Source organism: Accipiter gentilis, chromosome 4 (genome assembly GCF_929443795.1).
Source record: "Accipiter gentilis chromosome 4, bAccGen1.1, whole genome shotgun sequence".
Classification (NCBI taxonomy): Eukaryota; Metazoa; Chordata; class Aves; order Accipitriformes; family Accipitridae; genus Astur; species Astur gentilis.
In genome coordinates, this window is record NC_064883.1 from 47,630,178 (window position 1) to 47,658,174 (window position 27,997).

Sequence of the window (27,997 nt, forward strand, 5' to 3'; positions counted from 1 at the left end):
GATCTCCCCGGCCCCGTCAACCGGCTGATTTTAAGTCCCTGCCGCCCCGGCAGCTGGCAGAGCCCCCTCCCTGCCTGTGCCGTCGGGAGAGGGTGACGGTGCCCAGGACCTGCCTGGCCCTGGGGCCATTGCCAGGAGGATGCAGGGTGCCTGCCTGTGCCCCCGTGCTGTCCCTGGGCAGCTCCGACACCCCTGGGCACCCCAAGTGGCATTAAACACCCGGGTGAAAGCAACCGCACGTCACAGCAGCTCCCCGGTGCCTGTGGTGGCAGCTCTGGCGCTCGCATGCAACCACCTACTCGTGGGTGCGTGGGCCACTCACAAGCCCCATCAGGCGCTGGAACAGCACCTTTGCTCCTCAAAGTAACGCATCAGCCCGCACCGCTTGCGTGCTCCTTCCCAAAAGCTTTTATAACGGTACCAACACCGCTCGGTATCAGAAGACGACGCGACGCTTTTTGTTTCACCAACGCCACCGCGGGTACCTGATGGTGGCTCCTGGCCATGGCTGCTGCGTGGCCTCAAGCGCGCCTGACGCTCCACACCAGTCTCTGCCCCCCCGCAATCTCCTGCGCAGCGCTTACTGCACACCCTCCTGCAACCGGCAGCCACTGAACCCGGGGCAGGGGCGATAAATGCCGGCCACCCACCGCTCGCCCTCCGTCTGTACCCACTCCCGAGTGGGTCCATGGTCACAGGCAGCCGGGCAGGCAGGCAGCTGGGTGCCAGCGGGAGGTGGAGGTGGCAGAACCCACACCCCCGGCAAGGAGGGACGAGGGGTCCGGCAGCTCCCGTGGCAAGCAGAAATAACAAACTGTACCAGGCAAACAGGCTCCCGCGTATTTGTTTGCGCTTTTTATTAGTTTCTAGATTAGAAAAGAGTGGAGCTATAAATACACGTGGCCCTCACTTGCTGCATCACGAGGGTTCATGGGGGGGATTCTCACATGTCATCTAAGCCATCGCCTGGGGCTCTGCACAGTCGGGAAGGGGTTAACCCTCCCACCATCCTGGGAGGCAGCTACTGGCAAGTGGTATTGCCCCCATTTTACAGATGGGGAAACTGAGGCAAGGAAGCGATGAGCGTCGCCTCAAGCCATACAGCAAGTCAGAGAGACAGCTGGGGAGCCCCCGGTGCACCCCCCGGGGCCTCTCGCCTCCATGGCACCTCCAAAAACACCCCTTGCACAGAAACAACGGCCAAGGGAAGAAGTTTGCCCAAGAACAACCTGAAACCCCCCTGGGCCCTGCAGCGGCCCCTGCGCCCATGCTGTAAAAGACTCATTTTTCCTCAAAGGCCCTTCCCGAGGCACATGCCAGGCGAGGATGCGTTTGTTGCCCCCGTGCCAGGATCACGCGCAGACGGGGCCGGGGGAAGGTCCTTTCCAAACAGCCCGCGCCGGAGATGCCAATGGAGGAACCAACGGGCACAGTAATTCCCAGGAGAATTAAAGAGAGCCTGGGCAGCTGCATTGGGGCTGGTGGTGGACCCCTGCCCGGCCCCTCCAGCCCGCTGCCCCCTCCCCACGGCAGCGACACATGAACCTGGGCTGCAAAAAGGAAAAGCCTTTTGCCGGCCGTTTCCCAGGTTTGGTGGGAGGAGGGCGACGGGTTGCCAGGAGCTGTGCTGCCCCGGGGGATGCACTGGACAGAGGAATAAACCTGGGGACACAGCAGGCGCCGGGGAAAGAAGGATCAATCCCAAAAAACACAGCTCAGTAAACGTGTGACGGGAGTTGTGGGAAACAAACGGGGTCAGCCGTCCCACACAGAGCATGGTGGCGAAGGGCTGTGCCCGGGGAGGGAAGGGCTGCGCTGCACCGGCTGAGCTCTCAGCTCTCCTCCAAGCCCAGTGTCTACGTGTCAGATAGGGACAAGGAGAAACGACGACTCTCAGCTTCAGAATTGCCCCTTTCCAACTAGCAGCTAAACTGGGGTCCCTTGGCACAAGACAAGGGGGGGCCGCCTCTGCCACAGCACGGAGGAGTCAGACCGGGACCAGGGAGCAGACGGGACGCAGCATCGGGGACAGAAAACCCAGCGAGGGGACAGCCCGGTGCTGGCGGGGAGGGCAAGGCGACCCCAGTCTTCATATCTACCCACTGCAATACGCTTTTAAGAGGTTTCTCAGCACCAAACGAGACGGTGACTCTTGGATGGGGGATGACGAAGGCCCCCCCAACCTGGAGATGTGAATGGTGCTGGCACAAGACCAGAGCACCGGCCCCGCTCGCTCCAAGTCCCAGCCTGACCGCGTGTCCCTGCGAGTGGCCACTGGCCCCAGCCAGAGCGGGGCGGCTCCTCCAGCGCTGCCGAAAGCTGGCAGCATCCTCAGCTGGCAGCTCCTCCCTGGGCACCCAGGGCTCCACCACAGCGCCCGACAGCCGGGGAAACCGCCAGCCCTGATCCGCCACCGGCCCCGCAGCCGGTCTAAGTCTCCAGTGACGGTCTCATTCCTCCTGTCGCCGCTCCAGCTGCGGGGACGTGGCACGGGCAGGACACCGGGCTCTCCCCGCTGCCGCCAGCCCTCCTACTTGTACTTGGACAAGGCTTCCAGCGGCACCGCGAGCTGGGTGCAGGACATGAGGAGCGGGTGCATGGGGAGGAAGGGGTTGAAGGACTCTCCCTCCCGGTAGCAGGAGAGGATCCTCTCCTCCGTGTGCACGCCCTGGTGCACTGTCAGCTCCTTCTTGTGGCTGAAGATCTTGCCGCACTCGGTGCAGGGGTAGACCCGCTCCACCGTGTGGGTGAGGTGGTGGGTCCGGAGGTTGCCCTTGTACTTGAAGCTCTTCCCGCACTCCAGGCAGGTGAAGGGACGCTCGCCCGTGTGGATGCGCTTGTGCTTCATCAGCGTGGTCTTCAGGTTGAAGGTCTTGCCGCACTCAGGGCAGACGAAGGGGCGCTCGCCGGTGTGGATGCGCTGGTGGGTGATGAGGGTGCCCTTGCGGTTGAAGCTCTTGCCGCACTCGGTGCAGGTGAAGGGCTTCTCACCGGTGTGGATGCGCTGGTGCTTGATCAGCTCGCCATTGTGGCTGAAGCACTTGCCACAGTCGGCGCAGGCGAAGGGGCGCTCGCCGGTGTGGATGCGCTGGTGCCGCGTCAGGTCGCCGTTGCGGCTAAAGCTCTTGCCGCACTCGGTGCAGCCAAAGGGCCGGTCGCCGATGTGGATCTTCTGATGGAGGATGAAGGTCTTCTTGGCGCAGAAGCCCTTGCCGCACTCGGCACAGATGAAGGGGCGCTCGCCGCGGTGGATCTTCTGGTGGGTGATGAAGTTGGCCTTGCGGTTGAAGCTCTTGCCGCACTCAGTGCAGGAGAAGGGCTTCTCGCCTGTGTGGATGCGTTGGTGCAGGATGAAGGTCTGCTTGGAGCAGAAGCTCTTGCCGCAGACGGTGCACTCGAACGGCTTCTCGCCAGTGTGGATGCGCTGGTGCCGCATCAGGTCACCCTTCTGGCTGAAGCTCTTGCCGCAGACGGTGCAGGCGAAGGGCTTCTCCCCCGTGTGCACTCGCAGGTGGGTGATGAGGTTCCCCCGGTGCTGGAAACTCTTCCCACACTCGCTGCAGGCGAAAGGACGCTTGGCGGCGTGGCTGCGGGGACGCCGCGCCGGCTCGGCACCAGGGGTCACGGCGCTGCCCGCTCCGCAGGCAGAGGGGGGTTTCTGCCCAGCTCCGCTCGCCGGCACCACTGGAGCCGTCCCCTTCTCCAGGCACAGCCCCTGAGGCTCGGAGGTGGCCCGTGGCCTCCCGGGCACCGCCGGGCTGCGCTGGAGCTCGGCCACGGCACCCTGCGCCTGCCGCACCGTCCACTGGCTGACGCAGGGCCTGAGGGAGCCCCCTGAGACAGCCCCCAGGCTCTTTGCCAGCTCAGCCGCCTCCGGTTTTGCCTCCTCCGGCTCCTCCTTTGGACGCCACTCATCATCGCTGCCTGCCAAGAGAAGGGAGCCCCACCATTACCTGCCATGGCTTCAGAGCCCTCCCGGCAGAGCCCCGCAGCCGCATGCACCCCCCGCAGCCCCGCTCCCCAATCAGGATGTCTCCGGCACGCGTTCGCCCGCGCTGGGTTCGCGCAGAGCTGCACCCATCAATGCAGGCCTGGCACCGAGGCCGCTGTGCGCCTCCAACCCGTTCTCCCGCCACCGGGGCACCGGCACCTCACCCCGGCACCGCGAGGACAGGGGACGGCAAGCTGCCGCCCCCAGCACCACCGGCTGCCCCAGCTCACGCTGCAGGGAGCGAGCAGGGACACCATCGCTACCAGGGACCCTGGGGAGATGCTCGGACCTCTTGTGCAACACGTGCAAATCGTGCAACCATTTCTGGCTGCCGAGGCTGCCTGGACAAGCAGAAGAGCAGCGCAATGCTCTGCCAGCGCCCACACGATGAGCAGCTCACCCCGACGGCTGGCAGTGGCACCGGGGGTTCCTCCCTGTGGCTTTCTGCTGGTTTTGGGACGTGGCTGGGAGAGGAACGGGGGGCTGCGAGGGCCGTGGCAGCGGCGTCGGGTGCAGCCCCAGCCCTGGGGAAAGTTACTCCCCTGACCACCGTAAGCCAGCAGCAAGGTTGCCCCGAGCTTGCTGGGCAGCCCAGGATTTGCTCCCGTGGCTGGGAGGCTACGGTGGGACCCACGAGGCACCAGTGGGACCAGCAAGGCACCGGTGGGACCCGCGCAGCCACCTCCGCCTGCCCATCACCTCCCTGCAGCCGGCTCACGGCTGAGTTACACCCGGGACTGGCAGGGGGAACACGGACACCGCAAACCACATGTGAGTCAGGCTTGTGGTGCGGACACACCGAACCCTGAGAAACACCGAAGTGCCGAATAAAACTGCAGACATAAGGGGAAAAATCCATCCTGCAGCCCCAAACGGCATCACCCACGATCGCCAGCTTCGCCCTTCAGCCCGTGGCTTTCACAACAGCCCTGCTCAGCACTGCGCCTGCCTCGGTGCATCACCCAGCAGCAGCTCAGCGCCTTCAGTGATAAACACCAAAGTTTCCCTCAAGGGTTCGTTCCCCCTCGAGGAAAGCAGCTTCCTTCTCCTCCCCTCACCCAAAGCGTACGATGGGAACGGGGGCCCTCATGCTGTGTCCCAATGAGCCAGTGCACTCGCCCCCACGCCACCCCCCGTCCCACCGGACCCTCTGGAGCTGCCCCAGTGCTCACCTGTCCCGTCGGGGTGGCCGGGAGCTCCCGGGTCACCCAGACCTCGGGGATACCCAATGTACAACTCGTCCTCGGGCTCCACCTTCACGATGATCTCCGGCTTGGCATCGCCTGCAGGCAGAGAGCGCGGTGCTACGGTGGGCACGGGCAGGGCCAGAGGAGCCGCAGACGGGCTTTCGACCCCGGCTGGCAGCACCGCCGGCAGGGAGGGCAGGGCTGAGCTCTCGTGGGACTCCCGCTGAGTCTCACTGTCCCCAGGGCGGCATGGGACTGTCACCACCCCGAGGGTGGCAGGGGGCAGCTGCCTCCGACAGCCCCGACAGGTAGCATTTACGGGCAGGCAGCACCACCCCCATGGCACTGAGGGATGACAAGCCGGGTGCCCTCTGCCAAGCTCGTCTCCCACCCCGGCACCCACCTCTCCCGCTCGGGGTCCCCGCAGCCCCAGCAGCCTGCAAAGCATCCAGACACCCCGGTTGCATCCCCCCCCCAGCCCCTCCCAGCCCCCCAGGACCTCCAGCCCCACTCACAGGCAGCAGGGTGGTGGGGCATGTCCCCCACCTGGGAGCCGGGGCAGTAACCGCCGTACGCTGCCTCCTCCTCGGGCTCGCTTTTAACGACGACCTCCGCTTTGATGTCTGTGGGAGGAAAGGCACAGCCCGTGCGTCCAGCTCCGGGACGGACCGAGGGCTCCGGGACATCCCCACACTCTGCCTGTGCCAGCACTGGCTCTGGTTCACCGCTCTTTAATCCCAGGTTCCCAGGAGGTCCCTGCAGCCACTGGGCATCTCCCAGTGCTGGGACACCCAATCCCCACAGAAACAAGGGGGGGTGCCCCAGCCACAGAACCGTGGGGACTCCAAACACCCAGAATTCTTAAATATTTGTTATGTAAGAAAAGGAACCGCTTGTTTTCCTCCAGAAGGAAATTCCCTGTTACCAAATGGCACTGGGCAGGCACTGTCCCAGCAAAGCTCCCCAGTGCAACAGCCTTTCCTGTGTCTCCACATGGATGCCACCTGGAGCATCACCTGGGACATCACCCGGAGCAGCCTGCACAGGACAGGGACTCGATCCCTGGAGGGCTGTGGGTCTCGCCGAGCTCCCAGGGCTCCCCCAGCCACCCTCTCTGCGGTCACTCACCAGTGCTGGGGTAGCTGGGGACACTGGGGACAGTGGCACCCAGGCCCTGGGGACACCCAATGTAGGACTCATCCTCTGGCTCCGTTTTCACCGCGATCTCACACTTCACGCCGGCCCACTCCTTTCCTGAGGAAGACAAAGCTGCTCTCAGGTTCCCGGGCAGCGCAGGCAGCCTGGCATCGCACCGGCAGCCGTGAGCGGTGCTGCCATGGGCTCCACGCTCCCTCCGCAGCCCTGCACCGGGCATGGGGGCACGAACCCTCTGCCGTGGGTACTACAGGGGGACAAGCCATGGACCCCCAGCCAGCTGCGGGCAGTGACTGCCCATCCCTCCCTGCTGCCCATCGAGGACCCTCACCCAACCAAAACCATCCCGGTGCCTGGCGCTGGGCACAGCATCCCCCACACCAGCACCCTGCTTGGCTCCGTGGGACACAGCAGCTCAGCCCCGGCGGTCCCAGGGCCTGGAGGGGTGTGGGGGGGGGCTGTGAAGTCCCTGCAGTGCCAGGGCAGCCAGGTCCCTGCGGGAGCTTTCGGCAGCCTCACCTGTGCCACAGGTGTCCGGCATCCCCCGGAGCCTCGCGTCCTGGGGATCCCCCCCAAACGGCTTCTCCTCTCGCTCCATCGTTGGGGGTCCTGGGGCTCCCTCCAGAAGAACCTGCCCAAGGATGGGAAAGTCTCCTTCCAGCCTCCCCTGGTCCCAGGGAGCACCGGCAGACACACAGGTGCTCCGGAGGATGCTGATCTCCAGGCTCCCCGCTCCGGCACACCCCGGCTGTGCTGATTCTCCCCTCACTCCATCCCTTCCCCGGACCCCCATCGCCCTACATCGCCCTGACCTGGGAAGCTGCCGCCAGCAGCGGGGCCAAGGAGGACGTCAGGGTAGCTACACGGTGCAGGGCGGGATGGGACGGGTGCCAAGTCGTCACCCAAATCGCTGCCCCAGCCGCTCCTTCCAGCCCGGCAGCTGCGGGGGCAGCGGCAGCAGCGGTACAAGGTCAGAGCAAAGAAGAATCTCTGAGAAACAGAGATTCAGAGCAAAAACAGTGCAGAAAAGGGCTGCTCATCCGGGGGAGGTGAAGAACCAGAAGGAGGGGAGTCTCGGCAGAGCCCGCCGCGGGGAGAGCCGGCAGCCCCCAGGCTTCACCAGGAGGGAAGCAGGGGAGAGGCACCGCGGGGGTTGAGCGGCATGACCGGCACGGTGCCAGGCCCGCCGTTCAGGCGCAATGTCCCCGAGGCCTGCCAGACCCAGACGCCTCAACTCAGACCCCCACCGTGCTGTGGGGTGGCTGGTCCCGCGCACGAGCGCCTGCATCCAAACAATTTGGTTGCAACGCGCATGGGGCACCCTGTGGGCCCCCTCTGCCTGCAGAGCACCCCAAGAGCAGTTGCCCATTTCCAAGCTTTCCTACCCCGTCCTTTCCTCCAGCACACCCCAATTAGGTGCTGCCGCCTAATTTATTTGCAGCCTCCCCCCGCACCCAGAGGCTGGGGGCAGCTGAGGGAGGGCAGCTCCTTCTCGCCTTCTCCCCCGCTGGCCCCGTGCCCCCTCCAACCCCACTTGCTGCTCTCTCGTCCTGCTTGGTGCCACGTCCCCACGGAGCCATGGTGCAGCGTGCGTCCCTCCTTCCACCTCCCAAACACGGACGGTAGGTGCTGCCGGAGAGGGCACAAGCCCAGGGGCAGTTGCTGCCTGCACCGCTCCCTGCCTGCACGAATGTGGTCCCTCAGCCCAGGATCGGTGCTGGTGGCCCGAGCGATTGGGATTAACCCTGGGACAAAGTCGGGAATCGACTTGGCAATGCTCTGCTTGTTCTTTGTGGCAACCGCTGGACCCAGCAGCATTGCTGGGAGGGACAGGCGACATCCCCAGCACCAGCCGCTTGTTTCCAGCCCCCTGGGATCTGCAGCCCACCCTGCAGCCCCCTCTGCCGCTGGCTGCCACGCCAGATGAACGCAAGCATTGTGCCAAAGTCACCGGCAGCACCGGGAGCTGGTGGGGGCAGGCGGGTGCCCCTGCCCCCTCCGAGACCCCAGCTCTGGCTCATCTCTCCCCAAACCCCTGCTGCCCGCCCCCGTGGAGCCAGGGGCTCTGGGCAGAGGATTGGGCCCCCCGACAGCCTTCGCCCGCCTCGTGCTCCCCCGACAGCACCGCATGGACACCCCAGCTGGCAGCGGCTCCTTCCCCATGAGTGGTTCGGGAGGTGGAGGCTGGCTGCCCTCCTCCTCCTCCTGCCTGCTCTAAGGGCACCCTCCTGCTCGGCGGGATGAGCCCGAGGGACCCCTGCAAGCGCCCGGGGCCAGGAGGGCACACGGATGGGTGCAGAGGGTGCCCGGGGCCGGCAGGACCGGGGTGCTCGGGTGTTGTTGGGGTTTGGTTGTTTCCGAATAAGAGAGGTTTGCTCTCGGGGAGGCTCTCAACTTGGGCTGCCAGTGCTGCCGGCTGGGCATGGGAGCAGGACCAGCCCCATCCCGTTCCCGGGTGCCCCCGGCCAGGGAATTTGGGATGAGCTTTGGCAGGAGCCAGCTGGAGCCTGCGCAGCTTCCACCTTATCTGGAAACCACAAACCCATAACTCTCCATCCCATCACGTCGCTCCTCCTAGGCCCTCGGGAAAACAAACCGCGCCATCCCGGCACCCACGGCACAGCCCCCTCCCCACCCGGCTCCCCCCAGCCAGGCCTGGGAGCCCCGGGGGGCCAAAGAGAGCCAAGGGGGGGTCATCACCGTCTCCCTGCCCGGTCGGGCAGCCCCTGCCCACGATGGCTTCCCACACCCTTTTACGAAACCACGGGCAGGAGTTCCTGCGGTGCAAGGCTGCAGCAGAGCTGCCGCGGGGCTCGGCTCGGCAAAGGGCCGGTACCACAAAGCTCTTGCCAAAAGTGTTGGCTCGTACCGGGCCCCGGCCCACACCTGACTGAAACAGCTCCTTAAATAAATAAATAAATACCGCTCCACCAAAACCAGCCCCGGACTTGCAAGCCGCACGATGGCAAGTGTCATTCTGGTTTATTAGGGTTTATTTTCTAGGTCTCACGGTGGACGCTGCAAGAACAAGGTGACCGTCCCTGGCTCTGGGGGTCCCGCACGTGCACCCACCAGCACCCCAGAAGGAAATCGCCCGGGGGGGCTGAGGGGGGGGGGGGGTCCAGTGGGTGCCGGAGCACCGGCTGCTCCGCGCACCCCTCGGCAGCCCCGGGCCCTGCCGGGGTGCTCTGGGTGACACCCCCCTTCCCACAGGACACCCTCACCCTGCCCCACGGCCCTGCTAGAGGATCCCCCTCCTTTGGGGTGCCGGCACCCCCCCCCCCCCGTGCCGCCCCCCTCCCCGGCTGGGTGCCCCCCCACCCCGACCAGCAGCCGCAGCCCCCCCGAACCACCCCAGCTGCTGGCACTGCCGAAGCTGCGGCTCTTTTTTTTTTGAGGGGGGGGTACGGGGGTGCTCCCTCCCCAAGAGACACACCGCAAGCGCCGCCCCACGGCCCGCACCCACCGGGGCCCGGACCCTCCCCCGCCCCCCCGCTCCCGCTGTCCCCCCCCCCCCCTTCCCCGGGCTGGCCCCTCTGTGCCCCCCCCCCCCGTGCCCCCCGCTCTCACCGGCGGCGCTCAGAGGGGCGGCGGCGCGGGCATCGCCGCCGATGGCCGCCGAGCGGAGGAGAGCACCGGGGCCAGCAGACAAAGGGCTCCCGCCCCGCTGCCTGCCGGGAGATGTAGTCCGCCCCCCCCCGGTCCTGCCGCCGCTGCCCCCCCCCCCCCCTCCCGCCCCTGGATGCCCCGGTGTCTCCCGGGCCGGGGTGCTCCGGTGCCCCCCGGGATGCCCTCGGTCTCCCCCGGGGCGGGCAGCCCCGTCCGGGGTGCCCCCCACCCCCCCGGTGCCCCCTGAAGGAGGGGGGGGGGGGTGGTGCAGCCCGGTGCCCCCCGGAGCTGCTCAGCGCCGGAGCTGTCGGGAAGGGGTGCAGGGTGGGGGGTGCCGGGTGTGGGTGCCAGAGAGGGCGGAGGGAGAGATCCGCAGCGGGAGATGGGATGGGGGGGGACACACGTGCCACCCGCTTGTCACCCACCCGACGGCAGCGGGGCCTCGACCAGGGGCAGGGGGGCTGGAGGGCTGGGGGGGCTTCGGCCGGGGCGGGAGAGCCGGGGGGCAGGAGCGCGGGATGTCGGAGAAGCGGGGACCAGCCCGGAGCGGGCAAAGGGCCCCGCGTCCCACAGTCCAAGGCCCTTAACCCCCTGCCACCCCCCGCACCCCCCGGAGCAGCCGGGGTCCCTGGGAAGGGATCGCGGAGGGGGAAACGGCCTCCGCCGTCGCAGAGACAGGAGCAGGACCCGAGGCAGAGGGTGCCCGTCCTGTCGATGCAGCAATGCCAAACGTGGTGGATCCTTCGCCTCCCGCAAGCGCCAAGCATTTAAACACTGTATTGGGTTTGCGTGGCAAGGTTTTGGTAGCGGGGGGGGCTACGGGGGCGGCTTCTGTGAGAAGCTGCTAGAAGCTTCCCCCGTGTCCCATGGAGCCAATGCCAGCCGGCTCCAAGACGGACCCGCCGCTGGCCAAGGGCAAGCCCATCAGCAACAGTGGTAGCACCTCTGGGAGAACAGATTTAAGAAGGGGGAAAAGAAAACTGTGCTACTGCAGCCGGAGAGAGGAGTGAGAATATGTGAGAGAACCAGCCCTGCAGCCCCCCCAGGTCAGTGCAGAAGGAGGGGAGGAGATGCTCCAGGCGCCGGAGCGGAGATTCCCCGGCAGCCCGTGGTGATGAAGACCACGGTGAGGCAGGCTGTGTCCCTGCAGCCCAGGGAGCTCCACGGGGGAGCAGATCTCCACCTGCAGCCCGGGGAGGACCCCACGCTGGAGCAGGGGGATGCCCGAAGGAGGCTGGGACCCCGTGGGAAGCCCGTGCTGGAGCAGGCTCCTGGCAAGAGCTGTGGCCCCGTGGAGAGAGGAGCCTGCGCCGGAGCAGGTTTTCTGGCAGGACTTTTAACCCTGCGGGGGACCCACACTGGAGCAGTCTGTGCCTGCAGGACTGCAGCCCGGGGAAGGGACGCATGCTGGAGCAGTTCGTGAAGAACCGCAGCCCATGGTAAGGACCCACGTTGGAGCAGGGGACGAGTGATGAGTCCTGCCCCTGAGGAGGAAGGAGCGGCAGAGACAATGTGTGACGAACTGATCATAACCCCCATTCCCCGTCCCCCTGTGCCGCTGGGGGGGTAGGTAGAGAATCAGGGAGTGAAGCTGTGCCCAGGAAGAAGGGAGGGGTGGGGGGAAGGTGTTCTGAGATTTGGTTTTATTTCTCATTATCCTGCTCTGGTTGATTGGCAATAAATTAAGTTAATTTTCCCCAAGTCGAGCCTGTTTTGCCTGTGACGGTAATTGGTGAGTGATCTCTCCTGTCCTTATCTCAACCCACAAGCCCTTTGTTATATTTTCTCTCATCTGTCCAGCTGAGGGGGGCTGATAGAGCAGCTTTGGTGGGCACCTGGCCTCCAGCCAGGATCAATCCATCACAAACACACGCACCGAACCAGCCGCCGTGCCGGCAAGCCAGGTTTCACAAGCTTCGGCTCTCACAAAAGCAGTGCTGGGGCCGTGCCTGGCACGGCACGGCGTGTGCCAGCTCCCTGCCAGCTCTGGCACAGTTCCACGCTGCCATGCATCACCGCGCTGCACCGCGACTGCCACCCAGGGCAGCCCTGGCACACCATCCCCTCCACTCCCACCAGTGCCAGCCCCGGGATCTGGCTCTCTGGGTCGCAGCCCAGCCTCCTCCTCCTCCTCTCTCCCCCCTTGCTCCCGGGGAGCAATGGCTCCTGCCGCTCTTCTTGGCATCTCTGCATCTCCGGTTTGGGAATGGGCTGTAGGGATGGGGACACATTCCCCAGCGCAGGGCAGTGTGTGGTACCCAGCTGCCGACTGGGCGGCAAGAGGGACCCAGGACCTGCGCTGCAGGGAGATGTCGGCACCTGGAGCCCAGCGCCGAGGGTGAGAGGCTTTGGAGAGTGGGGCTGGAAACAGGATGGACAAGGATGATTAACCGGCCAGTAAATCAGGGGATCATCTGGGTGACCAGCCCGTGCTGGCAGCAGTTCCAGGCTCGTGCCTGTCCCAAGCTGGGGCCTCGCAGACCCCAGCAGTGCCGGCATCATGGCTGGGGCCGGGCAGTGAGCTCTGGTCCCACCACACCACCATGCCACGGGTCGGGACCAGTGCTGGGGTGCGTGGCCACCTCCACTGCCCGCTGAGCTGGCAGCAGCACTAGCAGGCAGGGTGTTCCTCTCCCAGCAGCGTGGTGGAGAAGGGTGCTCGCAGCCTCAACAGCCCCTACCGGAGTTTAGTGTTGGTTTTGCTCTTTCTGTGATCATCCGTTATTCCACCACCAGTCAAAAAGAAAATTCTGGTGCTGTCTGGCAAGATTGGGCAAAAACGGCCAGGCAACGTGAGCAGAGCAGGGGCTGACAGAGAGGGAGCCGGTGTCCTCCACTGAGATGGATGTCATGCGAGGCAGCATTGCAGTGAGCAGGCACCCGCCTGCCCGGTGCTGCTGGGAGTACCACCGCTTCTAAGGCTCTGCCGCGGCTATTTGATTAATGGAGCAATTTTTAAAGCCTTTGTCTCAGATTTGACATGACTCGAAACCTCTCGGTGGACCATGAAGCGGCAAAGCCCCGTGCAGGGAAGCAGATGGCTCAGCCGCAGTTGGCCGCAGCCCCTCGATGTGCAGCTGCAGCTCAGGCTTTGGTGTCCCCCGAAGGCGCTTCAAGTGGAGACAGGGAGCAGCACCCACCAAGCGGGGCCCTCAGCACCATCAGGCGAGGGGCTGCATCTCCCCTGCTGTGCACGGCACCCTCCTGCCCTGTCCCAGCCGCAACAAGCCGTGTGGCACCACGCTGGGTAAGAGTGTCACCTCCCCAGGGACTCTCTGCTTCAAAATGATGCCTGCAGCCAGCAGCACGAACCCACGGGGAGCCCCGGCACATGCAATCCCTCCCAGGCTGCATGTCGATCGCAGTGGTCGCCTTCGAGTCCTGCATCAGGGCCGAGGAGAGACATCCCTTCCCTCCCAGGGGCTGCTGCATCTCCTGGGCACGTTGCCCAGGCTCGGCAGCTCCGCGTCTGCCCTCAGCCTCACCGGCAGCACCGCTTTCCCGTGTGTCCCCGGGCGTTGAATTGCATGGCATGGGGTGCGGAGGGTGGACATGCACGGAGAGAGGTACGGGGGGAGCATTTGGGCTCCCTGTATGGGGACGAATACCCCTCCCGCAGTGCTCCCTCCCCACCCTCAGCACCACCGGAGCACCCACTGACACCCAGCTTATCCCAGAGGCTTCGCCGCCTCCGCTGCCCGCAGGCTGCCCGGATCCTGCCACTCCCTGTGCCAGCCCTGACTCACGCCGGCTACCGCTGCCGGTGACGCCCGCGAGATGCCTGTCGGGTCTTGCCTCCTCCCCGTTGTGCCGGATTTGGTCCCACCGTCGCTTCCTCATGGCGTTGCCCTTCCTCCCTGCCTGTCCTGGCACCGCTGCCTGTGGCAGGAGAATCCGGCTGGGACCGTGGGTGCCAGGACTGGGACCCGGCTCAGCCCCGGCGGCTCCATGCCCAGGGCAGGGAGAATTCCCCTGGGACCTGTGCCTGCTCCTCCAGAGCCAGCTCCAGGGGGTGGCGGAGGTGGGTGTCCCGTGGGCGGCTGCTTCCCCTTCCCAGCTCTCCCCCGGGACCAGCCCCTTGAGGGGCAGCGGACCCCGAGGCCCAGGGAAGGCTGGCTGGCTGTCCCCAGCCGTCCCCCAACTCTGCTAACTCCAGTGACGGCGTGCCATCACCTGAGCAGGGTCTCCACAGCATGAACCACCCCAGCGTTTGGGCCGGTGCAGGCAACCCCGTCCCTCCTGCGGTCCCACCTGAAGTCCCCTGGCACCCGCAGCAGCTTCCAGCAAGAGCTGGGTGCGGGTGCCAGCCACCCCCCCGGGTGCGGGTGCCACCTCCCCGGGCGTGAATGCCGCAGGGTGGTGGGGACAGAGCAGGCTCCAGCCCCAAAAGCGTCCTTGGGAATGGTGACAGGGCTGGGCAAGGGCAAGGTGGCCTCGTGCGCTGTCGGCCACCATTAGCCTCGCCTGGGGGCAGGAGCCACAGGAGCCAGCATGCCCTCCAACACCAGGTACACTTCCTCCTCTTCCTCCTCTTCCTCTTCCTCCTCAAAGGCAGCAAACGCTTGCCTGCCCTGGCTCGGGCTGCAAGGCGCTGCCCAAATGGCCAGTGGCATTTCACCGGCCTCTCCCAAAATTCTGGTTGTCTCCACTATTTCTAAAATACTTAGGTTTTCCAAGCATTGTCCAGCTGGAGGGAGATTCAGCATCCCGTGCCAGCACCAGAGGCCCTGGTAGGGCAGACACCCCCACCACAGGATGGCCCCTCCAGATTGATTTTGATTCACTGCAAAATTTTGATAAACCCCCTGCCAGACCAGCTTGACTTGGCCATTCTCAGCTCTCTGCACCAGCAGCCCCAAGAAGCCACTTCACAAGTGACAAAGAGCTGGTACCAAAAATAGCAGGCGGTTGCAAATTGCAGCACAGACTTGTTTATTTTCTGTCCCCCCCCAGCTCTGTCTGCCCAGCCTCTGCCATCAGCCCTGGACTGTGCAGGGCAGTGAAGAGGAGGACGGGAGCAGGGCTGGGTGATGTGACCCCGAGCAGCAGCGCAGGAGCATGGGGCACAGGCAGAATAGAATAGAATGGAATGGAATGGAATGGAATGGAATGGAATGGAATAGAATGGAATAGAATAGAATTTCAGTTGGAAGAGACCTACAACGATCATCTAGTCCAACTGCATCTAGTCCATCCAGCCTCAGGAATGGACACATTCAGGGCTCCCTGGGCAATGCCGGGGTGAGGACCAGGTAAGGCTGGGCTAAGCAGCCGGTCCTGCACTGGCAGAAGAGGAGCAGAGCAAGCCCCTGCCAAAGGGATTTATTAAACTATGAGAAAACACTGATGACGTGGTGCTCTGTCACTTACAGTGCACCAACAGACTCTTACACTTACCCGGGGACAGGGGAACCGATGCTGGGTGGTGCTCGAGGGAAAAGCCACCGGCCACAAACCGAACTGGGTGGCAAATCTCCCTAAAACTGGGAGGAGCGGTCCCCCCTCCCAGGCACTGCCCCCCCATTTCAAACTCACGTACCAAGCAGTTGAGAAGAACGTGGCAGGTCCCGGTGAAGCAGCACGGGGACGGGTTGGGCGCCTGGGACAGCTCAGTCCTTCGTGCTGGTGGGGTGGCTGGGCTGCGGGCACAGAGGGCACCCCCTACCTCTCACCCCTCCAGCAGCACGGCCTCGGCTGGCAGCCACGCTCTTGGGCTGCCAGGCAAAGTGGCAGCACAGGACATCCCCATCCCAGGGACGCTCCGTGCAGATGTTCACCCTTCACCTCCCGATGTTGTGGACGGTCATGCCGGCGGCACTGGGCTCGACGACATCCAGCCGGTTGTGCAGGCAGCACCAGCAAGGCTTCAGCCCACCTTCAGCTCCACCACCTCCCTGCAGCTGAATTTCCACTTCTCCTGTGGCCTCGATAAGGTGTCACCAGCCACGGTGGGGGGTTTGGCAGGGTCCCCCAGAGTGACGGTGGGCACCGAGGCACTGCTGTGAATAATGCCACTGGGACAGAATAATGTCCCTGCTTGGCCCAGCACATTACACCCGACCTCACCAGCACCTCGGCATCCTGGACCTGGCAGTGCTCCCCATGCCGGTGCTCGTGAGCCCTCCTGGTGCCCTGCAGCCCCCGGGCAGCGATGCCCACCTCACTGGCTCCTTCCCAAGGACAAATGGCGGGACCGTGTGTCACATCAATGTCCCCCGCGCACTTTGGGAAATCCATTTTCTGAAAGGCGGCTCTTAATTGAAAGATGTTCTTCCTGGCCACGACATGGCGTAAACCACTTTAAGGACTGCATCCTACATCTCCATCACCGCCGGACCCACTGTTGACTTGCCCACGCCAAACTGGCTGGCCACGGAGCGGTAGTAGCTTCGGGTGGCCAGCTTCCAGGCGGCGATGGCCACCCACTCCTGCCCAGGGACAGGGTCCTTGAGCTGGTAAAGAGGAGAGAGGCGAGCAGCACACGAAGGAGGAAAGAGGTGAGCGGCACACAGAGCTGAGAACCTCAAGTTGCAACCACTGAAATGTGCTTTCAGCCCAGGGACCACGAGGGAAGCCCAGGGCACCATCACGCAGCCATTCCTAGAAAGGGGCTTGCACCCCGAAACATGGGGCACGGCCAGCAAAGGGGCCAGGCACTAATGGGTGGGCCCCACGGTGTGACCCTCCCACGGGACAGTGCAGCTGAGCAGCAGAAAGCGTGCTGTGCTCCAGCAAGCACCGGCACATGAGCACAGAGGCGATGCAACGAGCCCAGTGAGGCTGGGCAGCCGGCAGCACCACCTCCAAGAGGAAAATCCTCTGTGGGAAAGTGCCAGTTCCCGTGGCATCTTTCACTCTGGAGAGAGGCCAGACGACGCACTCCGAGCACCAACTCTCCAGCCCCTGGCTGCGGTGGGAGCCCAACAACCAGGCTGGGGGACACTGGCAGGAGCCCCAGCACCGGGCTCTGGCAGCGCCCCGGCCCAGGCAGGGCACTCTGGTCCTGCTGGGAGCCTGGCGTGCCCGCGGCTGGGGGGGGGATCATGGTGTCCTTCCCTGAGGAACAGGGGACATCCATGACCCCCTATGCCAGGCATTCAACGTGCACAGCGCGGGGCACGGGGCAGTGCATCCACCACCCTGCTGGACCCCCCCACCTCCTCCCCACCCAGCCAGGGATCCCCAGCACTTGGGCCACACGTTCCCGGCACAGCTGCCTTCCCAAAGCAAGCAGACATCCTCCAGAGCAACCTGGCACGGTGGCTGCTGCAGAAGGCGGCACCCCCCCAACAGCCCCCCACCACATTCCCGGGCCCCGGGGTCCTCCAGTGCCGTGGGTGGTGGGAAACCCCTCTCAGGCAGTGAGCAAAGCCACCAGCTTGTCACATCCCAGTACAGCTCCTCCTGGCACCCCACCAGCTCTGCCCGCTCCTCCAAGGAGAAACAGGCGGCCGCATCCTTGAACATCACTGGGACCTGCGGCAGCGTGGGACCCTGCTCAGCACCCCGGCAGGAGAGTGGATGGGGAGATGAGCCTGGGGGGGTCCTGCTCGCAGCCCCACGGCACCTTCCCCACTCCCACCCCGGCTGCCCAACTGCCACCCCCTGCTTTGGGCAGCGCTACGGGGCAGAAACAGCTCCCACGAACAGACATGGCTGGGCATGGGGACATCTGTACAGGGACAGATGTGTCCCCACAGGGACCTCCTGGGAGCTGACCCATCCCTCTGAGACCCATTGGGGAGGGATGGCAGCCCTGAGCCCCGGGTGCCCTGTGGGATGGGGGACACAATCCAGCAGACCGGGGGTCCCACCAGCACGGTTTCACCAGTGCGCAGCCTGAGCTGGGCAAACCAGGGAAGGGGCTAGGTGGCAGGGGACGGGGCAGCCACCCCGGCTTCACCCAGCTGGTGCCTGGCAGTGCCGCTACATCCAGGGGAGTGGGTCAAGACAGGGGTCCCGGGTGCTGTTCATCCCCCAGAGTCACCCAGCCTACCCCCGGCACCCCTCCGAGGGGAAGGCTAAGGGCCAAAAGCTGGGAAGTGGGGAGAGGCTCTGGCCCTTGGGCTGCTCCCCCCAGCGCAGGATGAGACCTTTCCATTCTGCCGTAAGAGACCAGACCCCACGCTCGCATCACTGTCTTCTGGCTTTAAATACAGAGGGTAACAAGGAGATACCCTCCCATGCACGGGTAGGGCACTGGTGGGACTGGGAGAACTGGGAAGTGCCTTGGAGGGATTTTTTGAGGTCCGAAGGGGTGCGGAGCACAGGGCTCACAGGTCCTGGATGTGCACCCAGCCAAGCCCCAGGGAGGAGGCAGCAGGCACTAGCAAAGTCAGTCTCCTGCGGGGCAGGATGAGGCCCCTCCTGCCCCAGTGCCATCCTCCGGGCCTCTCCACACAGGGATAAGCCCCCTCCCGCACTCCAGAGCGGCCGCAGCTACTGCTGGCAGTCCGTCGGGTCGTCCCCTGCCCTGAGGGTCCCCCCGTCCCCCTCTCCGTGCCCCCGCTGGTGCAGCAGCAGCTTGCTCTTGGAGCTGAAGCCCAGCCGGCACTGGGAGCAGGCGAAGGTCTTGTAGCGCCGGTGGAGCTTCTTGTGCGTGATGAGGTTGGCCTTGTTGCAGAAGGACTTGTCGCACTGGGGGCAGGCGAAGGGCCGCTCGCCCGTGTGCACGCGCTGGTGCACCAGCAGGTTCCCGCTGCGGCTGAAGCCGCGGCCGCAGTCGGGGCACTTGTGGGAGCGCTCCTGCGCGTGGCTGCGCTGGTGGATGATCAGGCTCTCCTTCCAGCTGAAGCTGCGGTCGCAACGCCCGCAGAGGAAGGGTCGCTCCTCGCAGTCGGCGGCCCGGTGCCGGCTCAGGCTGGCCTCGTCCTCGAAGCACTTATCGCACCGGGGGCACTTGCGGCACGCGTCGCCGGCGTGCTCCTTGCGGTGCGCCTGCAGGTCACGCTTGTGGCGGAAGCTGTCCCCGCAGAGCGGGCAGGCGTAGCCGCCCTCGCCGCCGTGGCTCGCCCGGTGCCGCAACAGATCCCCTTTCAAGCAGAAGGTCCTGGTGCACTCCGTGCAGGCGTGCCGGCGCCGGCCTCGGTGCTTTTTGTGCGTCAGGAGGTTGCGGTAGTGGCGGAAAGCCTTGCTGCAGGCGCCGCACTGGTAGGAGGGCACCGGGCGCAGGTGCTCGCACTGGTGCGCGCTCAGCCTGGCCTCGTCCTCGAAGCTCTGCCCGCAGGTACCGCAGATGAGGAGCCCCCCACCCCTCGCCATGGGCACCTCCAGCAGCTGCTCCCCCCGCTCCCACCCTGGCAGCTCCTGGGGGGCATCCCCGGCCCAGGCCCCCGGCTCCGTGTCGCACCAGCCGGAGCAGAGCACGGGGTGCCCCAACTCCTCGGCCGCCCCGGCTGGCGACGCGCACGGGACCCAGCGTCCCCGGTCGTCGTCCTCACACAGGTCCTCGCCGGCCGTCCCGCCCCAGGCAGCTGTCGGGAACAGGGGTGCAGTCATGGCGGGGGTGTCCCGGCACGGGGGCACCGCCGGCACAGACCCGCAACGGTCCCCGTGCCCGCGGCACCGGCCCCTCGCCCGCCGCAAGCCTCCCCCCGGCCCTGCAATGCCCACGGGACAACCAGGCCTGGGGGGCCGAGGTGGGACACCCAAACCCACCCGGTGAGGAGGAGCTCGTCTGGGGTAGGGGTCTGGCTGGGGCCAGCCGCCTTGTACCGCGCTCGGGGCTTCTGTCTCTACCTTACTAAATCGGCACTGATTTCCCAGCCCGGTGCCCCCCCCGCCACGCGGGGGGTCTCCCCGCAGTCACTCACAGGTGCCAGAGGTGTCAGGAGCTCTGCTGTCCCCCCCGCCGTAGGGGACCCCCCCACGTGACTCCTCCCTGGGTTCCATTTTGTGGGCGAGCTTGGACTCGGGGCCTGTGTGGGAGAGAGAAACCTCAGCATCCCTCGAGCCGCCCAAGGAGCGTCACCGTCACCAGGGGCCGTGCTGATGTGCCTGGGGGAAGCCGGCTGTGGGAGCAGCGGGAACAGGGGGCTGCCGCGTCCAGGGCCCTCGGGAGCTGCCGGCGTCAACCCCACTTGTGGCAGCGAACCAGGGCACACCAGGGTGGGGAGCGGCGGGGCCGGGGTACCTGGAGCCGTTATTCCTCACACACCGGGGACGGACTCAGCAAGGCCGGGGAGGGCAGCGGGCGCGCTGCAGCCCCGCTCTGCGTGGAGAGACGGTAAGTTGGGCTCTGCCCACGCGCGGCCGGCCGGAGGGGCTCGGGCTGCGGACCCCCGGCTGAGCCTCCGGAACCCTGGCTGAGCCTCTGGACATGCTCCCAGCCTGGCAGCACTGCCGGCTCTGTGCCTGGGCTCCCCAGGAGTGCATCCTTACCCAGGGTGGCAACCAGGTCATAGTTGTCCATCATCACCTCCTGGTAGAGCTCCCGCTGCCATGCCACCAGCTCTACCCACTCCTCAGGGGAGAAATAGATGGCCACGTCCTCGAACGTCACTGCACTCTGGAAAAGAGCGTAGGGGCTGAGGGGACCTGGGGAGCCAGCAGCGCTGTCCCCTCACTGGACCCCAGGCAGGGGGGCGCGGGGGTGTCTGCAGCCACGGTCACCCCCTTCTCCCAGGGGGCACGCGGAGCTGTAGCACGCCACGGTTCCCAAAACGTCCCCGTCCTTGGGCCGCTCGGCTCCCTGGCAATCGGTGCAGGATGGCTGGGGCTACGGTGAGCCCCAGACTGTCCGGGGAAGAGCAGGGCTCCCCAGTGCCCCCCCAGCCCCACGCTCCTCAGCTCGGCCCGAGGGCCTGGCTGCCCCAGCACCTGGGGGCCCATGGGACCCCCCCACCCCCGCTGAGCAGGACCAGAGGGCTGGGGCCGCATCCAGCCCACGCTTGGACACCCGGCTCAGCACCGCCCAGAACGGGGCACGGTCCCTCTTCCCGACCCACCGCGCCCACCCGAGACCACCGGGTACCACAGAAGGCGGGGATGCTGGCGGCTCCCGGGAGGGGGGGGTCTCCATGCTGGCACAGCGATCCGGGCACACGCACCCCCCCAATTCCCGGGACCCCGCACACGGGCAACAAGAGCCACCGCCGAGCCACGGACCCGCGGGGACGTGGGTCTCAGGCGCAGCCCGGAGGAGCTGCCGCCGAAACCGAGCTGGGAACCGGGACCGGGGCCTCCCCCCGTCCCGTCCCCGCCGCTTCCCGGCTCCGGCGGGTCCCGGGGGGGGGGGGGGTACGGGGAGGGGTGGGGGGAGCCGCTCGGCCTTACCCGCTGCATCTCTGCCCGGGACCGGCGGGCGGCGGCGGCACCGGGTGCCGGGAGGCCCCGGCACGGAGCACCGCGATGGCGCCGGCGGAGCCAGGGCCGGGGCGGGCCCGGAAGGGGACGGCGGGGGCGGGACCGAGGCGGTCTGTCGGTCGGTCGGTCGGCCCGGGAGCACCGGGACTCACGGGGAGCATCAGCCCCGGGAGGAGCGGGCAGCCGGCCCCGGGTGCGCTCGCTGAGCCCCGGGCTGGCCAGCAGCTCCTGAGTGCCTGGGGGGGACAGAGGGGAGGGAGCAGGGCCCGGGGGGGGGGTCTCCAAACGGACACCCCCCGCCATGCCGCCGCTCGGGGCCGGGGTCAGCGCCGAGTGCCCGGCGGGCACCGCTCTGCCGGGACCGGCCGGCCGCTCCTGCCCTCCACGACCGCGCTCGCCCGCGTTTTGTGAGACCCCCCACCCAGGCCCGTGGGAGCGGGTGGGAGGTCGGCAAGGTGTCCCCCGTGGCGTGCCCCCCCCCGAGAAGCGGGGAGCTGGGGTCGCAGCGGGTCCCCGTGGCGGGGCAGGCTCTGCCGTCGCTGCCGTCGCACGATGGCCGCTGCGCCGTGGTGCTGCGGCCCTCTCCAGCCGGAGCCCTCGTCTCCTTCCCGGTCCCCAGCTCCCTGTGCCCCGCACGCCGAACCACGCCGGGTCCCGTGGGGGGAATCGTGCCGCTGGTGTCAGAGTGGGCTCCGGCCCCACCGGTGCCGGGGATCCCCTCGGGAGAGGAGCCGGGGGGTGACTTCATGTGCCAGGGCTCTGAGGGGGGCTCAGCCCAAATCTGGGTGAAACGCAGGTGGGAACTTCTCCGGGCAGAGCGAGGTTTGGCCCCTGCTCCTCTGCCCCCTCGGTGGAGGGACCCCCCCTCCAGCGCTCTCGGGCCGTGAGGTGGTCTTTCTCCATTGCCACATCCCAGAGAAGCTCCTTCACCGTTCTGCCAGCTCTGCCCTTTCCTCGAGGAACCGCATCCTCAACCACCGCCCGGCGCTGCCGCAGAAAGCGGGTCCCACTGGGGGCAGAGAGGACACAGGCAGCCCACGCCACGCTGACCTTGTGTTAGCAAAGAACTCGTGCTGCCTGCACCAGACACTACGGGCAGACCTCCGCCTGCTTTGGCCGGTCTCCGGCGGAGCGAAGGCTGTGTTAGTGCATCTCCAAGCCGAGGGAGGTGTCACCGCAGGCTCGGCACGGCACTGGTGCCGCCACGGGTCTCTCCCTCAGCCCCCAGCACAGCCTGAGCCAGCTGAGCCCTCCCTGCAGCGTGCCAGCGCGGCGGGACCCCTCTGTGCCACCCTGGGCACCGTCCCCACGGTGTGGGGACAGACCCCAGTGAGAGGGAATGGCCCCAGTGCTGGGGGAGGCAGCCAGCGGCCCACAGCTCACCCAGCGGACCGGGGAGAGGGGGGATCTGCTACCACCCCCCCCGGGCTTCACAAGCCAGCCCCTGGCTCCCTGTGGGAAGCCCAAGCCCCCCCCCCCCCCAGCCCCTGGGCACGTGTGGGCATTGGGGTGGGAAGTCCCCAAGGGAAAGCACCGGCGCAGCCCGTCCCCTCTGCGGCAGGACCCGGACTGCACCTGCACCGTGGGGGCCGGCAGGTGCAGGCCCGCTCCTTTCTCACAGCCCCCCAGGCAGGGAGGGGTGTCCCTGGGGTGGCGGGGCCCTGGCATGGTGCATTCCCAGCACCGAGGCTGGGAATCGCTGCAGTGAGGGGTGGTTCTGCGGGGCGGGAGGGGGCAAGAAGTCGCAGCCCCCCTCGGGCTGCTGGAGCGAGCCTGCGGCACATTGGGGTGAGCCTGCGGCACATGGTGCATCCACACTCCCGGGGCCACAGCGAGAGTCGGAGCCGGGGATGGCTGAGGGACAGCCTCTGCTCCCGGAGGAGGCAGGGAGATGGTTTGCAGTCACTCGGGCACAGAAGTGTCGGTGGGAAGTGGCACTTTTAGGCCTGGAGCGGAAGCCGCCGGTGCTGGAGGCTGCCGATAGGCCTCTCCGGGAACCCATGTGCCGGCTGCGGATGTGCCTGGCTGCAGCGGCTCCCAGAGAGGCCCATCGGCAGCCTCCAGCGCCATCAGCCCCCAGACACACACGGGGTCCCGGTGCCATGGGCAGCAGGGAGAGGGCCGGAGCCAGGCACCCCCCCTGCACCCACAGCCATCACTGCACCCAAATTCCCTTGGAAACTCAGGGTGTTAACGGGACCTGCAGCAACCCCTGCAGCCAGGAACAGGGCTGTGCTGTCCCTGGGCGGCATGTCCGTGTCCCTGCATGGCCTCGCATTGGTGGGGTCTAAGGGGACATCCCGGTCACGCTGCCAGCCTGGAACGGCACGGGATCACAAGGCATCCGATGGGCACCTCCTTTACTGCCAGGGGGGTCAGTGGGGGACAGAGGGAGGGTAAACACAGAAAATCCCAGATGAGCAGGACAAACGCAACAGACCCTGCGGTACAGGAAAGCCCAAAAGCTCCCAGGGCCCCGCGGATGCCCCGGGTGCACAGTGTGGCCTGGATTTTGCCAGCAGCACGGTCGCTGCCTGAAGCCCTGCCTGCAGCCCTGCCTGCCCAGGGCACCCTGCCAGCACGTGGGGGCAGGCAGGGGCAGCTGCCAAGCACTGAGGTGGGAGATGCGGCACCTTGGGGGGGCCACCTGGGATGATATGGCTGGGCTGGGGCGTTTAAGGCAAACCCCGGAGCAGCACTGACTCTCGTCCCCCATCCCAAGCAGCACCGACAGCTTGGTACAATCCCCCTGCCAGGGAGGGAGGCCACTGGGGACAGCCCCCCTGCCCCCCTGCTGTGGGTATGTCTTGGGTTGGGAGCAGATCTGACGGAGCACGGGGACCTCCCCTGTGCCAGCAGCAGCCCCCGCTGCCGGGAAGTGCGAGAGGGACGCAGCAAGGTGCTGCTCCCAGGAAGGAGCTGCAGGATCCATCCCGTGCCCTCCATCCCTCCTACTCTATGCAAGGCCACCGAGGCTCCGGCGCACGCCGACCTCCCACCTACAGCACCGTGCCGGGCGCGTAGCCGGCACATGCCGGCAGCGCGCCCTGGCTGGCCTCAGCCACGATGGCCATCCGCAGGGTGCTCTCCGTCTCCAGCAGCCGCTCCCAGTGGTAGACAAGCCCGTGGAGCTGGCACCACTTCATGGCTGCAGACAGCCCGGCCAGTGCCTCGGCGGCTGTGACGGGACTCCCTGTCTCTGGCTCACCCTCCTCCTCCTCCTCCTCCTCCTCCTCCCTGCCCACAGCCCCTGCGTCCCACTGGCCCCGCTGCACCAGTGAGCAATCCTCGCCCGCCGCATCGCCCACGGCTGGCTCCGCCGCATCCATGCCAACGAAGGCCACGAAGTCCCGCTCGCTGATGAAGGGTGGCCGCGGCACGTCCGCCAGTGGTGGCAGGTCGGCCTCCCACCGCTCCAGCGGCACCAGGTGGAAGCCGGCTTTCCGGAAGCAGCTCCGCACCGTGGCCGGCTGCACCAATCTCCAGGCCTTGTGCAGGAGGTAGATAGCATCCAGCAGCGTCACCCGGCCGGCGATCTCAGCCACTCGTCCCGCCCGGGCCAGTGCCGGGTCCTGCACCGCCCTGGCCAGCACCAGCGCCCGGTAGTGGCCCTTCAGGTTGGGGATGACGCCCATGTCCATGGGCTGGGTGACGCTGGAGGTGTCGGGGGGGAAGAAAACCAGTCTGATGTTGCGCAGCTTGGCCCTCAGCTCGGGGGGGTGGGCGCTGCTGCGACCCACGAAAAGCACGACCCGGCGGCGGTGGCGGCGAAGTTCCTGGTCCCACCGCAGGATCCACTCCTGGAAGATGCGCGCCGTCACCCACGCATTGGCCGAGCTGGCGTAGGTGACCGGCAGCGCGCGCGGGTCCTTGGGCAGGCAGCGCGGCCGCCAGCTCCTGCCCACCACCAGCAAGCGCCGCTTCTCTGTGCCGGTGTGGTTGGTGCAGCAGAGCACGGAGACGCGGTCCTTGGCTTTCTTGCCGCCCAGCCCCCGGAGGTCCCCGGGGGCCTGTGCCCGCTCCGGATAGCCGCGGTACAGCAGCCCCATCTCCTCTGCGCTGAAGATGTCCTGGGCACGGTAGCCGGCCAGGAGGGTGGGCAGCACCTCGCTCACCCAGCTCTGGGCGCCGCCGATGTCCACATCCACCTTCTCGCCCTGGTGCCGCTTGAAGACGATGTTGTGGCGGGTCTTCCATCGGCACAGCCAGCCGTCGGTGGCCTCAAAGTCCCGGCCCGAGCTCAGGGCCAGCTCCTGCGCCTTGGCCTTCAGGATGGGCCCCGACAGGCGCTCGCCGCGGGCCAGCGCCTGCTGGAACCAGGTGAAGAGCGCATCCTCCACCTCTCCCCCTTTGCCCTCCCGCTTGCGCTTGCGCAGCGGGTTGGCGTTGGTGTGCCAGTCGGCCAGGATCTGCTCACGGCGCCGGCCGATCCTGCCCGCCTGGCTCTTGGAGATGCCAAAGAGCTTGGCGACGCTGGAGAGGGAGGCAGAGGGTGACTCCAGCGCCTGCAGCAGCTTCACCCGGTCGGCCAGGGAGAGCTCCTTCCTCTTGCAGGTGGCGGCAGCGGCGGTGCAGCCCGAGAGCCGGCGCCTGCGGGAGTCGGCTGCAAGAGACATTCCAGGTTGGTCTCTGCGGCAGACGCAGAGCCTCTCTGCCCTCGACCCCCAGACCCCCTCCGAGACCCCCAGCTCCGGGTCCCCTGCAAAGACCCCTGCAAGGACCTTTCTCTTCTCAGCCCGCCCGGGAGGGGGGTGAATACCACTGTCCCCATTTGCAGATGGGGAAACCGAGGCACGCAGGCAGCTGGAGAAAGGCAGAGACAGCTCCCTGTGCTGCAGGCAGGAGCCCCCAGCCCCTCCGGCACAGTGAGGAGAGCCGCAGCACCAGCCCCCTGCCCCGCTGGACCCCCCATGCTGCGAGGGCTGGGGCTGGCAGCTGGCTCTGCCAGCAGTGGGGCCTGGCACGGCACCCTGGCAGCACTCCTCTGGGCGGGACTCAGCCTCCCGCGCTAAGATGTGCGTGGAAACGTGGGGAAGGGGCCAAGGAGGTGAGCCAGGGGCTCACGGGCAAAGTTGGGCCTGCAGTGCTAGATGCAGAGGTGAAGGGTCAGGAAAATGGTCAGGGCTCAGGGCAGCCGAGCATCGCTCCCAGAACAGACCATTTCCCCAACAAGCTGTGGGGCTTGGCCCTGGGCCGCTCTCGGGCACAGCCGTGGAGCTGCTGACACCTCTGCCCAAGCTGGGCACAGCTCTGCGCGAGACCCCCAGCGCCGTGGGGTGACCTCCCTTCCACACCGGAGCTGCCAGGGTGGCATGCATCCCCCTCGCTGGCCAAGGACAAGGTCAGCTCCTACCCCTCCTCTCTCCCTCGGGAGCTGCTCGGAGCCGAGGTGCCGCGGCTGCATCCCTGCTCCCCTGTGCCTGCTCCGGTCCGGCTTCACACCGCCTCGACCCTGACACACCAGCTCGCCGCCCTCCTGCCCTGGCCACAGACCTGCTGGGTCCACACCCGGGTGGGCAGCGGGGGCTGGCGTGCCACTCACCTGTGCCGGGGGCTTGCGGGCTCCCTCCCATGGGGGCAGCTGGGGGGTCCCCCAGATGCGGCTCTTCCCCTTGCTCCAGCTTCTGGACGACCTCCGGCTTAGGGCCAGCCGAGCCTGCTCCGGGAAGAGAGGGGCAGCTCCGCACAGGCAGGTGCTGCGGAGACCCTGGCACCGCAGCCATACCGCTCCGACGTCCCCAGTGGGAGTGGGGGTTCCCCTCCACCCCATGGCCCCCGACACAGCAGCCAGACTCCCCTGCAGCCCCCACGGGCGGCCGCACTGCTGGCACCAGCCTCTCCCCCCGGCACTCTCCTGCTCGGGCACTTTGGGGAGACCCCGGGGTGCCTCATGCTTGGCACGGGGGGAGCTGCCCGGGGCAGGGGAGAGCCGTGAGGCAGCCCCTGCGGGACCCAGCCCCTCTCCTCGCTCCCCCGAGACACCCCTCTGCCACTCCCCTGCCACACCTCGTCCCCCCCCCTCCGGTCACCGCCACCACCCCTGCTCCATCCCCACCGGCCTCTGGCTCCTTCCCGCAATCCCGGCTCCAGGAGGGGCTGTTTAACAGCAGCCCCCCAAATGGGCCCAGAAGCAGAGGCGGGGGGGTCAGAGGGTGGCTGGATGTGGCGCACACAACATCGTCCCGGCGCCGGGATGTGTCCCTGGGGTGGGATGGGGGGGAGCAGGATGGGATGGGGATGGGGTGGGACAGGACGGGGGGGGACTCTCACCCAGGGAGGCGATCAGCTGGTAGTTCTCCATCATCATCTCCTTGTAGAGCCCCTTCTGCCAGCCCGCCAGCCCCCTCCACTCCTCCGCCGAGAAGTGGACGGCCACGTCCTCGAAGGTCACCGGCTCCTGGAAAACAGCCTGCGCCAGCCCGGCTCGGCCCACCCGCCCCGGACACCGGGCAGGGGGGGCTGCGGGGCCGGGGTTGCGGGGTTGGAGACGACCGGGGGTGGCGGGGGGAGCCGGCGGCGGACAAAGGGAGGCCGCGGAGCCGCGTCCCCGCCCAGCGGGGCTCAGACAAAGGGCCGGGCCCGCCGCCGACCCCGGCCCCGCTCCCCGGCAGCTCCCCCGCCCCCGCCCCGGCCCCCCCGGCCCGCTCCTCCCCGGCCCCGCTCCCGTGTGTCGTCCCCCCCCGGCCCGGCCGTACCTGCGGCGCGGTGCCCGCAGCCATCTTCCGCCGGAGCCGCCGCCCGGCGCGGGGAG

The 27,997-nt window shown here is 67.0% G+C and overlaps 2 protein-coding genes across 6 annotated transcripts; both read right to left on the reverse strand.

Annotated features, from left to right (window-relative positions):
• Window positions 1-846: 846 nt before the first annotated feature.
• Window positions 847-21,564, reverse strand: LOC126037602 (zinc finger protein OZF-like). 4 transcript variants are annotated; one of them, XM_049798017.1, is made up of 6 exons: window positions 9,904-9,973; window positions 6,853-6,964; window positions 6,307-6,432; window positions 5,694-5,801; window positions 5,164-5,274; window positions 847-3,924 (listed from the first exon to the last, which is right to left on the reverse strand). In XM_049798017.1, the coding sequence occupies exons 2-6, from the start codon at window positions 6,929-6,931 to the stop codon at window positions 2,531-2,533; spliced, it is 1,818 nt and encodes a 605-aa protein (XP_049653974.1). In that variant the 5' UTR covers window positions 6,932-6,964; window positions 9,904-9,973; the 3' UTR covers window positions 847-2,530. The 4 variants fall into 4 exon arrangements, with proteins under 4 accessions (XP_049653974.1, XP_049653977.1, XP_049653973.1 ...); XM_049798020.1 differs by lacking the exons at window positions 5,164-5,274; window positions 5,694-5,801; window positions 6,307-6,432; window positions 6,853-6,964; window positions 9,904-9,973 and adding exons at window positions 18,446-19,415; window positions 19,755-19,859; window positions 20,323-20,449; window positions 21,217-21,564 and having other exon boundaries at window positions 847-3,587; XM_049798016.1 differs by lacking the exon at window positions 9,904-9,973 and having other exon boundaries at window positions 6,853-9,473.
• A 2,675-nt stretch (window positions 21,565-24,239) lies between these two features.
• Window positions 24,240-27,997, reverse strand: LOC126037603 (tigger transposable element-derived protein 4-like). 2 transcript variants are annotated; one of them, XM_049798021.1, is made up of 4 exons: window positions 27,942-27,997; window positions 27,517-27,655; window positions 26,789-26,902; window positions 24,240-25,849 (listed from the first exon to the last, which is right to left on the reverse strand). In XM_049798021.1, the coding sequence occupies exons 1-4, from the start codon at window positions 27,963-27,965 to the stop codon at window positions 24,246-24,248; spliced, it is 1,881 nt and encodes a 626-aa protein (XP_049653978.1). In that variant the 5' UTR covers window positions 27,966-27,997; the 3' UTR covers window positions 24,240-24,245. The 2 variants fall into 2 exon arrangements, with proteins under 2 accessions (XP_049653978.1, XP_049653979.1); XM_049798022.1 differs by having other exon boundaries at window positions 27,517-27,643; window positions 27,942-27,979.

Excerpts from the sequence above, each read along its gene's own strand:
- LOC126037602 (XM_049798020.1), bottom strand. The coding sequence starts at position 21,549 with ATGGCGGGGGGTGTCCGTTTGGAGACCCCCCCCCCGGGCCCTGCTCCC. Across the intron at positions 20,450-21,216 it reads CCCGGGCAGAGATGCAGCGG|AGTGCAGTGACGTTCGAGGA; the intron begins GTAAGGCCGAGC and ends GCTCTTTTCCAG. Across the intron at positions 19,416-19,754 it reads TCCTGACACCTCTGGCACCT|CTGCCTGGGGCGGGACGGCC; the intron begins GTGAGTGACTGC and ends TGTTCCCGACAG.
- LOC126037603 (XM_049798021.1), bottom strand. The coding sequence starts at position 27,965 with ATGGCTGCGGGCACCGCGCCGCAG. Across the intron at positions 27,656-27,941 it reads CTGCGGGCACCGCGCCGCAG|GCTGTTTTCCAGGAGCCGGT; the intron begins GTACGGCCGGGC and ends GGGCTGGCGCAG. Across the intron at positions 26,903-27,516 it reads CCAGCTGATCGCCTCCCTGG|GCTCGGCTGGCCCTAAGCCG; the intron begins GTGAGAGTCCCC and ends TTCCCGGAGCAG.